The sequence below is a fragment of the Phaseolus vulgaris genome, chromosome 5 (assembly GCF_000499845.2).
Source record: "Phaseolus vulgaris cultivar G19833 chromosome 5, P. vulgaris v2.0, whole genome shotgun sequence".
In the NCBI taxonomy this organism is placed as follows: Eukaryota; Viridiplantae; Streptophyta; class Magnoliopsida; order Fabales; family Fabaceae; genus Phaseolus; species Phaseolus vulgaris.
Window position 1 is genome coordinate 2,006,666 of NC_023755.2, and position 13,596 is coordinate 2,020,261.

Consider the following 13,596-nt stretch of genomic DNA (forward strand, 5'->3'; position numbering starts at 1 on the left):
GTACACGGTGGAACACTGTTTTCTGACCGTTAGATTTTTGTATTTTCAAATCAATGGCTACATTTTATCTTTTTTTTCTTACCCATTTTACGGTGTCATAACCTTTTAAAAAATAGGTAATAATAAAATTCACAACTCCATAAAATTTCATTACAACTTTCAACACTATTATTTTAATAATTTTTTATTATTTAATTACAAATTTATATTTTATTATATGTATTTATTTACAAACCAATTACATTAAAAAAATTATATATAATTCTTGAAGTTCTCAAACCATCATTTTCCGTTAAAAAACACTAATTCCAAAACAGAAAATAAATGAATTTTTTTTATTCATGACACATTCATCATATTTCACTCCGAAAAACACCTAAAATAAAAATATTATAAAATCAATAGTCCAAAATTAAAGTGAGCATGCAAAATTATCAAATATGAGAAAGCTCATCAACACTTGTATACCATTGTTATTTTTTTTTGTATTTGAGGAGTCTATGTTTATTAGGCAAATATTTGTTTTACCTCATAATTTCCTTTTGCACACTTCATTTTTTTTTTTAAGTATTCATCCTACCCTTTCTATTTTATAACCATGTTCAATCTCCATTGTATCTTCCTTTATGAGTTTTTGTTTTAAATGTTGTGAAAGTTTTCGAAGGTTGTTATTAGAGGTGAAAGTCTTGTAAGTATTAAAGTTACTCATGATAGATAAAATTTAGGTTTTATTTCAAAATATTCAAAATAACATTCTAGATGTGCTTGCATTTGTTTTCAATTTTTTTAATTGGAGAGATGGGAAGTTTTATAGATTACACAATTTAGAATAATAATTTAAGATTTAGTTTACTTATTTATTATATATTTTAGAAAGATAAATCTAACCTTTCAAATAATACAATTGATAAACAGAAAGAAAATAAGTTTTTCGGATAAGGCTTCTTTAGGATATAAAGTGTAATTATATTTTTCAAATTTGATAATTTAAAACACATTTTTTTCATTTTTAGTTTGGTATTGGATTGGTTATTCAAGAAATGTCTTATAGATTCTATATTTTGAAAGTTCAAAAATATTAGTTTGAATTAGATAATTAAGAATACTTGTCTTTTTTTTTTTTATATAAGTCATATCAATTGTTTTGTGATAAATGTTAAGGTAAGAAATTAGAATCGAATCATGACGCTTAGAGGATTAGACCCTTAAATAGAAATAGATGCATCACAACTTTTAGTCATCACTTCTAACCTTAATAATAAGAGTTGGATCCTACATTCTTTAAATGAATTGTATAATTTATATTTTTTCTTGATTTAAGTACATTAAATTTTATAATTTTTATTTTATCTCAATTTAAATACATACTATATAGCTCAAAATGTTATATCTAATCTTCAACCACTACCAATCCTTAATATACTTGAATTATTGTTAACCAAACCAAAAATCAAAACATAAAACACCTCTATAATTATTACAAAATAGAAAGAATAAAATGATAATTTTAAAATAAATAAATGAAATGCATGAATGCAAGAAGCAAAAGCATGTTCATTTCTATCTCCTCTTTCAATATTTTAATACAAACTTGATGATAAAGCCAATATTTACTTTCATGGTTTTTTTACCTCACCTTCTTATAGATTATTCCTAGACAAACTCTTCTATATATTTTTTTTAAAAAAATATAATTTTAACTTTTTTGTTATGTATAAAATAATTTTGGTTTAAGATGTTTGTTTTATGTTTTATTTTCAGTATAATGAATACATAATATGTAAATTTGATCACAATAAAGACATGTTAAACAAATTAAATAAATGTAATCAATTAATTACTTAGCCAATGTTGCCTCCCACATACAATACATGGTCGTCTAGTATATATTGCATCCTATTTCGTCATTCCATGAACTTGTTGAAGTGCAGGCTAGGTTTCTTCCCATGCCAAAGTTCCTTTGATACATGTCCAAAGTCAATCAACTTGTGAAGTGTCTAAATGTTGTCTAGATATACCTTGTACTCATTCAAAGTATATATGTTAATTCATTATTAAAAACAACAGTTAAATATACAACAATATTGAAGAAACATGCTTACGTGTCTTGTGCATAAGTTTTATGTAGTCTATATCTTCTTGTTGTGACTAACCTTTGATCACTGGTTTAACCTTATTTCTCTTGACATGAACTTCTTTATTGAGCTTGTTACAAAAAAATTGACTAGGTTCCAACAATTGACTCTTATTTTGGGAGCTCAATAAGCTTCAAAACATAGTTCTTCTGAAACTGTTCAAGCTTTTGTTGCATGACTTGCACCTAGTCTTGGTCATTTAATGCTTTGTAGACAACTTTTGGTTCTAAGTGAGACATGAAAATTGAGCTCCCTTGAAAGTTAGATCTCGTTCTTACTCGCTTAGAGGGATTTCGTAATGGACGACCTCTCATCATTTAAGTGTTTCTATTGGTTGACTCTTTTTTTTTTTTTCAGTTCGAATGTCTAACATAGGTTACATCATATGATGGTGAAAAAGATACTTGTTCATTATTCTTGTTTTAATCAATCTACAAGTTAGAAAAAGCACCGTCTAACTCAAATAACTCCTTATTAAACCTATGATAATTGAATTTGATATGAATTGCCTCTACGACTATCATAATTGTAAGATAAATAGACTTTAGAGGCTTGTGATATTTGAAAATATACAAGTACGATTCATTCATAATTTTTGGAATCAAACTTTAAAAGATTATCTTCTATCTTTAAACCTATAAGTGTTTAAAAGTTGAATTAAAATTGAACATAATTTTAACCATATCTTCCTATGACCTATCCTTTCTCTCTATTTCATCATTTTGTTGGAAAACTTTGTTAGATTCTAAAACTTAATTCTTGATATATAAACTTCACCATAATTTCTTATTCTTCAGACAATATATTAATTTTTCTCATCTTAAAATTTCTTAGAAATTTTATATAAGACTTTTAAAGTTTGGTTCTTTTCAATGAAGAATATCACACAATTGCTTCTAATATGAAATCCACTCATATTTTGATGTTAGTCGTATCCATGTGTTCTACACTTTTAGTATATATTTTACATTTTAGATATTATACGTGCTTTCTTTATCTGATATTTGTATATTAGAATTTTCGTATTTATATTTGTATCAGTATCCGTTATTTGTATATTAGAATTTTCGTATTCATATTTGTATCTGTACCGTATCAGGATCCGTTTTGTTACCTATTTTGAAGACCTTAACCTCTTTCAGTTATGATTTGGAGGTTATTGTGCGTGAAGAGAAATGATGAGTGTAGGATGTAGCAGCACTCCAAGTTCATCATCAATGGCGGACTGGTCTGAACTCCCAAAGGACCTTCTAAACCTAATTTCCCAACGCCTTCAAAACCCTCTCTACCTTCTCCGTTTCAGATCCGTTTGTTCTTCGTGGCGCTCTTCTTCGTCTTCTTCTTCTTCTTCTTCCCCTTTTCCATTCTATCACTCCATCACTCTCACCCCCGCCTTCTCCCTCTCCCACCGCTCCCTCCTCCTCATCAACCCACCCTCCACCGCTCCCAACCACCGCCCCTGGCTCGTCAAAATCTCCCACGACCCACGCGCGCGCACCGCGCGTCTCTTCCATGCGCTTTCCCGCTTCCAGCCAAAACGCCCCCGTTTCGCGCTCGACTTCCTCCGCCTCCACGCTCTCGAGATTGGCCGCGAGTTCCGCCTCTCCAGCGCCTGCTCCTCCACGGAATCCCTCTACGACGAGAAGCTCGTCCTCCTTCCCGCCGGAAATGACCGTTTTGCCCTTATCACCATCCACATCTCCGGCAAGCTCGCGCTCTTCCACCGCGGCGACTGCGGATGGACCATCCTCCCCGACATGCCGACCCCCTACGATGACGTCTGCGCCTTTCGCGGCACCTTTTACGCCGTCGACGGCAACGGCCGTACAGTCACCGTGGGGCTCGACGCGGCGGTGCGCGTCGTCGCGGAACGCGTCTTCGGCGGGGACAAGAAGTTTCTGGTGGAGTGCGACGGCGCGCTGATGCTGGTGGACCTGTACTTGTCCACGGACTACGAGAATTTGGACGAGGAGGATGTCGGTGACATGGGGTGGGAGAGGACGGTGCGGTTTGATGTGTTTAGGCTCGATGAGGAGGTGGGGAGGTGGGTGGAGATGGCGAGTTTGGGGGAGTGGGTTTTGTTCTTGGGAGATGATTGTGCGTTTTCTGCTTCTGCCAAGGATTTGGGCGTTGAGAGAGGGAACTACGTGGTGTTTAGAGATAATGGGTTGGGTGCTGTCAGGGTTGCTAATGGAGTGGGGGTTTTTGATTTGGACGATGAAAAGATTTCGCCCTTGTCTGAGTGTCCCGGCCTTTCTGAGCTATTCTGGCCGCCCCCGGATTGGGTCAGGTCCAATTGATGCTTCGCCAGGTGTGTATGAATGTATGTATGTGTCTATGCTGATTTGCTAGATACTTTCATGTGTTTTCATGTGAATTGTGCTATTAATGTCTGTTTCTATTGGTATGTATTCTGATTTGATGGAAGGCTTTCTAGTATTGTCATGGTGAATTTTGCTTGAATATTTGTTTCCCTTGGTGTGTGTATGTATGTGTACATGTATGCTGATTTGGTAGAGGAATTTCACGTGTTTTCATGGTGAGTTGTTCTATGAATGGCTATTTCCATTGGTGTTTGTGTATAATGTATGTGTATGCTGATTTGGCAGAAGCTTTTCAAGTGTTTTCATGGTGAATTGTGCTATGAACGTCTATTTCCCTTGGTTAGTGCATGTTTAATTTTCAGTTGGGAAGATGATTCTTGGACACCCCTTGAGATAGATGGGAATAGAAAAGATATAATAAGGAATTGCTATGATTGAAGACGCGATGTTAGAAGAAGTGAGGTGTAGAGAGAAATGAGAGGTATTGATGGGGTTGTTTGTAATTTCTGAGTGTTCGGGGGTCCCAATGTATGTTCAAAATGTACAACTGAAAAGTCTCTTTCTTTGGTTTTCAGTTGGGTCTGATTGTAAACTGAGTTTGACTTTGAAACTCAGTCTGGAAAATATGAGTAAAGAGAGAGTTGCTTTTATGAACTCTGTTTGCTAAATGAAGTTCATTCAAACTTAAGTATGCAAAATTTAGTGTGTTAATTTATTGTAGGGCCCTATATCTTGCTGGTTCTGTTGTGGCTCTAGAAAGCCATATGCTGACACTTAGTAAATGAGCTATTACTTCATTGTTAATTTGTGCGTCTGCTTTGGATCGGCGTATTTATAGAGGAAGGGTGTTGGTAAGTGCACTAGTATTAGATTAGGACTATAGGTGTGATGCTTACTGAGGAAGTATAGGTCCTTTCACATGGTTTTTTAATTAGAAGAGTTTCACTGGGTAATATTGCATGGCTGAGTGGTGGAATAGCATACTAGAGCACTGTGCAATCAGCTTCATGTTGCTTTCTTCCATAATGAGATACTGCGGTTAATCTTTGAATAAAAATTGACTAACTGCTTTATAAACCTTGGTTATCAGTAGTAAATCCTACCACTGCAGCAGTGTGTCCATACTGGGATGACATTTCCCTTGTTGACAGCTGTCTCTAAAGTATCTTCACAAAAGTAGATCATGAAGGATCTACATAGATTACTACTACCATAAAATGGAAGCAAACATTCTTCGTTTAGGTTCTGTGCATCTTCTTTTTCACTGTTTTATTCTCATTCTCCATGAAAGTTCTTTATTCTATTTAGCGATGGTGGGAATGTTTTTCATTTTCTCTAATTCTGATTGAAAGGATAACTTCTATATGACATGGTGCATAACCTAGGTGTTGGAGAAGAAAAACTCCGTAGTTTTTGAAGCATTAATGGCGGAAGCATGTAAACCCATGGAGAGACCCATTTTGTTTGTATTAGTTTCAAAGAGAAAACAAGATCAAGTAAAGAAATGAAAGCAAAAATGGCTTAAGACAAGAGAATGGAGAAGAACACGCAACCTTCAATTCAAGCAAAAGGATAGTATCAGAAGATTCACCACTTGAGAAAACTTCTCAAGATAAGAACCAAAACAAGAGTTAAGAACTTTCAAGACTCTCAAAGTGAACTCTCAAAGGAGATTTTTATTCAATCTTCAAGGGTGAGTTTACAAGTGGGGGAGACTCCCTTTTATAGACAAGGAGCTCGTGCAAAGGAGTGAAATGAACAAGAAAATGGGGTTAACTTTGCTAATGAAGAGTTAACTCTGCTAAATATGATTAACACATCTTAACCCCTTGAAATTAGGAAGTGTACACGGATAGTTCCTTGAATCTAGGTAGATGTAATGATTACATTTGGAAAAGCAATGATGACTTTTGTAAGAGTCTTATGGATATCACCTATTATTCTCCTAAAAGGCACAAAAATAACTCTTGAAAGTTTGATGGATCAAATGGAAGAGCCAAACTACCCATGTGCACTTGAAAGTGACATATGGTAGTTGGAAGCTCTCCAAAAGTCACTTCTAACTCTCAATTTGGTCCAAGTCTTCTTTCAAGTTCAAAACACGAGTTTCTAACTTCTCTCAAGTTCATCTAAAAGACTAAGAAATTGAAATTACTCATGTACAAGATGTGCTAAGGTTTTGATGTATATAAAGAAGGTTGGTTAATGCAGTTTTAGATAAGGACTATGGGTGTCTTGTGTGTATTGAAGAAGTATAGGTATTTTTGACATGACTCTTTTTTATTACGAGAGTTTCACTCGTTAATATTGCATCTATAAAGTGGAGTAACATGTTAGAGCACTGGACGATGAGTTTCATGTTGCTTTCATTCCAGTTTACTGTTGGTTAATATTGAATGAGAATAGGCTAACTGCTTTAAAATGGTTTTTGGTGTAAAGCTTGGTTATCAGTAATACATCTGGGGCTATTAAGTATCCATACTTGAATGGTATTTTCCCCGTTGACTGATGTTTATAGAAGACCTTTAGAAAAGGAGATCATAAAAGGATTTGCATGTTATTATTACTGCTAATAATGGAAGTATACACTATTCCTTTGTGGATCTTCTCCACATTGTTTACTCACTGTGACAAATCATTATTCTATTTAGTGATTTTAGCGATGCTGGAAATATTGTGCTTTATTTAATTTTGAAAGTTAGCTTCTAAGAGTCATGGTCTGTAATTTATGCATTTGCAGGTAACGTTAACATTTAAATAGAATATCATACTTGTATGAATTATAATAATTCAATTTTCTTGCTGCCTGGTGTGTTAACCCCTTGAAGTGGCAATCATTGTATGCCATTGTTCATTACTGTTTAGTTATATTGAAGGGAAATGGTCTTAGAATGGACTGACTTTTCACCTACACATATTTTTATTTAAAAACATCTGATAAATTATCCTAGCTGGGTTGGGTGGCTTCTGTAAATGTTTTTTATTTGACTTTGAGAATAATGGATGCTATTGCTAAAATGGCTTATATGATGAATGCAGGATCAGCTAAAAAAACCGACATTTATGAAGATTATATCCCCAGTAACCACCAAATCTCGGTGAAGCAACATTCATCATGAGTACTCTACTGTAAATTGAATAAAGACTACGATGCTTGGAAGCAATGGTTTTTATTGAGGTTGATCAGGCTTCTATAGTTCTATTGCATATTGAATAATCGATTACTAAGATCATGAAATCATCATCTCTGTACAGACAAGGTTCCACAGCCTAAACTTGTGATCCTCAGCAGCACTTGTGGGGACGAGACATCTCACTCCAAACTGCTTTCCATCTTTGCAAATAATTTTCTTGAGATGTCGAGACTTATCTTTTTCATCCTAGTGGACATTTGCTGTAAAGTTACTTTCATTTTTTTCATATGCAAGTAGTGAATAATTCCTTTCCACAACCCTTCTTCCTTTAACTGCAACGGAGGGGGAGGGAAGAGGAAAAAGGTGTAGTTTGCAAATGATATAGTGTCCAAAAGTTCTTTCCAAAAAATTCCAGAATACATTTAGATTCTACATATGTTAATTTTAAGTTTTTATTTATTAAGTAAGGTGTAGTTTTGAGTTGATTTTATACGTGTTTCATTATTTCATATGTAAACTAAATGTTGAACAGGAGAATTAACTTCTGAAAGGTCTAATATTATTTGGCAACAACAAACATGTTTGGATAGGAATTAATGATGAATGAGAAGAGAGACATTTTGTTATTTAAAATTTATACACTTTGTGTAATTAATTTTGACAAACATGCAACATCATTTTGTGCTATTCCTAATGGGGTTAGATAGAGGTATATGTATAATCCATGCACGAACAAAGAGAAAACCAAGAAACATATACATGTCTTATCCTTTTACTTGTATTTTTCTTTTCTTTCTTCTTAATCTCTTCCTTTATGAGGTTGCTATTTTGTATTTGGTTTTAACTATACTTCATAAAAACCTTTGTGCCTTAAGCAACACCATTCAATATGAGATCTCTAAATGGCGCAGTTTGGCCTTTAAGTTAGTTATCTAGAGGTAAGATCTTGTTGAAAATAATGTATCTCTTTTTTTTATTAGCGCAAAAACAACGTATTATAGTTTGTATATTCCTAACTATCAGACTTATATGACTCTTGTATCTTGCATAAGGGTTGAGACTTTGTAATCGTCTAATTGCACGATTCATTGTATCTTTTTTTTTATTAGAAAAACAATAAAAATAAGGTATTGTAATTTGTATATTCCTGATTACCAAACTTACATGATCCTTGTATTTGGCATAAAGGTCGAGACTTTGTAATCGTCCAATTATATGATATCATGTATCTTTCAATTATTGAACATGTGCGTGTTTGATCATATGCTTGATGTGTAATGAGATTTAACAATACATTAATCAGGTTGGCAAAATGTCTATCATTTACACAACACTTTAGTCTTGAGTATAAGCAAACAGAAAATTAATCAGTAGACAAAATACCTAAAATACAAAATCCTTTATTCTGAAGGGAAAGCTAAACGACTATCAATTATGTCAAGAAAATACATATTAGTACACAATCTCCTAATATGGAGCATAGCCGAAAAGATTACTAATTAGATCGACAAAATATCTACCTATACAATTAATACGAAATCTAAGAGTTAATCAACACATATTTTCAATTGATTAATAATTGTTAATTATTCTGTAATGGGTGAACAATGACAAGTTTTATAAGGAGGCATGGAGAAATAAATGAATGGCTATTATCTTGAGCAAAACAAGAATGGTCATTTTGAGGAATTTGAAAAGCACATTACGGCAAGTTTTGTAGGTGATGGGTTGCATATTTGAAGCCCATTCTCTCATATATCAAAACATAATCTTACTTTTCTTCAACCCTTTTCCTTCAACCAAAATCACTCCCAACTTCCCCTTTTTATTCTACCTAACTTATTCATGCTTCCTACTTTATCAAAACATTTTCTTTCCTTTTTCACTTTTTTCTATTAGATCAAACACCAATTTCAAATTTATATTATTCATATTTTAAGTATTATCAAATAATATAATAATATTTCACTTCAAATTGATCAATCATAAGTTTAAAATTATAATTTAATAATATATTAATCATGGTAGACAATTAACAATACTTCTCAATGTCCAAATAAGATGAAGTAATATTGTTTAGAGCCATTAGAAAAAATATATTATATTTTCTTTCATCCTTCAAACTTTGATTTTAAAAAATCATTTCATTCTTTCATTCAATTTAGTCAGATGAAGTGTTAATTTTATCATAAAATTCAAACTCATTACCCATAGTTTGCTTGTTAATTAACATGGATGGTAATTTCAAACTAAAAAAAATATTTAAAGGTAATATTAACTATTAGCATATTTAAGTAAGTTGAATGATCCCATTAACATGCCCGTTATGTGTATATGTAAATTAAAAAATTAATATTTATTAATCTTTATCCAATAAATAATCTATCAGGATTATTATTATCTTATTTATAATAATCTTACACTATCAATAAAAAATTAAAGTAAATTGTAATAAACTTATTTGTCGTTATCATAATCTACGATAAAAAATATTTTTTGTTATAAAAACAATAATATAAATATGATAAAAGAAAAAAAATATTTTATTATAAAACTATAATTAATTATATGGAAATTAAATCTTGAACACACACATTTGTTTCTCACATAAAAAAATACAAGAGACAAAATAAATCATGACTATTAAGAGCAATAAAATCTAAAGTTTATTCAATATATAAATGTCAAACTTCATTGAAAAAATCTATCTATCTATCTATTTTATAAATTATTCTTAATCATAATAAAATATGGTAATGAAAAATTGAGTTAAAAATAAATATTATTTACTTATCTTAAAATTACCATTAAAGATTAAAAATAATAATTTTAAATTTTAAAAAATTAAAAATCAAGAAAAAAATGTAGGAATCAAAATCAAAGTCAAACGTGTCTATACAAAAATAATGATATTTTAATTACAGGTGTACTAGAAGAATATCTTCATGATTCCACAGGTGAAGTTGAAAAACATAGAGTCATATTGAACTAACAAACCATTTTAACCTATTTTGAAAAGTAAGAAAATAATAATATTTTTTTTTAAAAATTGAACTGAATAAAAGTAATTTTAATTTTAAATATTGCAATTTCATACATAACATATATATAAATAAAATAATAAAACTTTAAATTTTGTTTTAAAAATATAAATTTTCTCTAAAAATATCATCTAACCTGTTTTATAATCTTATGAATTAATCTATTGGATGAGACTCATTTTAATAATATTATAATTCCAATTCAAACTTAAATTGAATGTTTTCATAGAAAAAACTCTCATTGTTGTGCTAACTTTGAACTTCTTTCTACCATGAGACTAAACCCTAGTGTGAAAACCACCATGGAAGGTGTCATGAAGTTTTCTTTGAATCATCAAGATTCAATTTCAAAGCCAAAATATTTGAGTCTTGATTCATATGTGAGAAACCATTGGGTCTTCTCCCACCTAGTTTGAGTGAAGAAAAGAAAAATGGTTATTGTTCTTTTAGAATGTTTTAGTGAAGGTTGTTGTTTCTTATTTGTCAAACCATATTCTCACACTAGTGTGGGTGGATAGCTACCAATCCACATTTGTCAAATGCCAAAAAAAGTGTTAAATTGTTGCCTAACCCACCATAAGTCTTAAGATCACTTTTCACAACAAGAACTAAATCATGCTTAGTCAAACATATTTTAAAACAAAAAAAAGAAAAGAAGTTGTGACATAAGGAACATAGTCAAAACAAAGTAAAATAATTTTTTACACTTTGTGTTTTTTTTTAAAATATATTTTTCATTCCACTACCTTCATGTAAAATTGGTTTTTCGTTTCACCCACTACAAGAAAATCATAAAATAGAAACTAATTTTTAGTGACAAAAAATAATTAGTTACTATAATGACAAAATTAGAGACTAAAAAATTTTTGGTTTCTAAATTAGTTTCTATTATTGTTAAATGGTTTCTAAATTTGTATAGAATTAGCAACCAAGGTTTTTGCTACCAAATTTAGAAACTAAATAATTGGTAAAGCCTTGGTTGCAAATTAGATACCAATTTAGAAACCATTTAACAATAATAGAAACTAATTTAGAAACCATTTTTTTTAATTTCTAAAATAGTCTCTAATTTAGTTACCATAACAACTATTTTTTCTTTGGTTTCTAAAATTGGTTTTTATTTCATGTTTTTCTTGTAGTGACCATCTTCATGTAAAATTGGTTTTCGTTCTTAGTTCAAACTTTAAATATCCTGAATACTTGTGGTAAGAAAATTACTGGAATAAATCATTATCAACTTATGTTTACGAGTTATTGTAAACTTATTTTTATGATAGAAAAAAATCAATTTTACGTTACATATTTAATTTTTTTTCAGATAATTTTATTCGTGGTTGAACTAATAAAATGTTAGATTTAGAAAAAAAGAAATATTTGAAAAAAAATTAATTTATTCTTTTCAGTTTAGAGTTGAGTACACTAGTTTTAGTACTTTTTCTATTAAAACTCAAATTTTTGACATGCATAATGAGAACTCAAACATGAAAATTTAGGTTAAATTATAATAAATACCATAAATTGATGTAGATGTTAAACTTTATAGTCACATGTTATGAGAACAGTTCATGCAAGTGTATTCAGTTGTTATTAATTATGTGGCAGAACTAGTTAGATCAGTAACAATCATAATATTAATAAACAAAATTAATCTCTAATAGGTGAATTAGAATAAACTGAAAAGAAGAAAATTAAATTATAATAACTCTGCAAGTTTATCTACCCATTTAGGATGGTGCAAGTGTGATTCTTAACTTTTAAATTTGCATTTATTTTCTTCTTCTGTTTGATCTTTTAATATCAAACATTTAGTTCAAATACTCAATAGTTATGTAACTGCTCAAAAAATTTAAGTAGAAGTTTTTATTAAAAGCATTAAAATATGAAATGCATTTTGTCTGTGAATTATTAATCAAATAATTAGTAAAATTATTAATTAAATAATTATAATTTAATTATTAATATTTATGAATTATTATTATAATATTTACTAATTACATAATTGGTAAAATTAATATCATTTATTATTAAAAAAATAAATAGTTATACTTTTACAAATTTAATTACAAAAAAATATTAAATTATTTATTTGATAAGCATAATTTAAATAACTAAAAAATTAACATAATATAATTTTTTTAAATAAATTAAAAACTAACAAAAGGAAAATATGACAAGAAAAAAAGAAATATTTTGTTTTGTTTTTTTGGTTATATTAAAAAATTAGCCTCCTAAAATATTGTTCCATAACCTTTTAATTAATTTTTTTTTCATTTGGTTCTATAACCAGCTTTTAAAACTTGATATCATTTTTTATAGCTTTGGAAAGTGATAAATTTTTTAAATATAGTATAATTAGAAGTCTGAAGTTTATAATATGAATATTTCTGAATAGGAAAGTACATAAACATTCATGTCTTGAATTTATATAAATAATTTCCTTATTCTCCAAAACTCTCATCAATTTCCAATCAGAGTAATCAATGACTCACCCATTAAATTCTTCATTTTTCCATACAGAAAGTATTCAAAATTCAGATTTTTCACAATCTTTTAGATGTTAAAGTTTAACTTTTGTTTAATATTGCATATTATTCTGCACTTTGAATTTGACATTACTGATTAAATTAACACCATCAACACTAAATGACATACAATATTTTGAATTAAAAAAAAAAAAAAAATGAATAGAATACTAATTTATTGGAATGTAAACTTTATGTTTTCACTGTTGACAGTGTCAAACATATCAGCATCCTTAAACCTTAAACTAGTTTCAGCTAATCTTGCATGTTAAACTGGTTTAAGGTCAATGGAAACATAACAACATACTTTAGCAGCACAAAATGTTTGATAGTTGGTAAACAAGCACAAAAGCACCTGAAAATAACGAACTCAACTTTGATTTTTTCTTCAACAAAGATGCATTGATTCAAAATTCTGGTAACACCCCAGTATTCATTTC

General features: G+C 30.2%; 1 protein-coding gene across 3 annotated transcripts; it reads left to right on the forward strand.

Annotated features, from left to right (window-relative positions):
• The first annotated feature begins 3,190 nt into the window (after nucleotides 1–3,190).
• Nucleotides 3,191–8,056, forward strand: LOC137834758 (F-box protein SKIP23-like). Of its 3 annotated transcripts, none has more exons than XM_068642933.1 (2): nucleotides 3,191–4,446; nucleotides 7,499–8,056. In XM_068642933.1, the coding sequence occupies exon 1, from the start codon at nucleotides 3,311–3,313 to the stop codon at nucleotides 4,433–4,435; it is 1,125 nt and encodes a 374-aa protein (XP_068499034.1). In that variant the 5' UTR covers nucleotides 3,191–3,310; the 3' UTR covers nucleotides 4,436–4,446; nucleotides 7,499–8,056. The 3 variants fall into 3 exon arrangements, with proteins under 3 accessions (XP_068499034.1, XP_068499035.1, XP_068499033.1); XM_068642934.1 differs by lacking the exon at nucleotides 7,499–8,056 and adding an exon at nucleotides 5,845–6,392; XM_068642932.1 differs by having other exon boundaries at nucleotides 3,210–4,458.
• The last annotated feature ends 5,540 nt before the right edge of the window (nucleotides 8,057–13,596 follow it).

Coding starts and splice junctions, on each gene's coding strand:
- LOC137834758 (XM_068642933.1), top strand. CDS start 3,311: ATGATGAGTGTAGGATGTAGCAGCACTCCAAGTTCATCATCAATGGCG.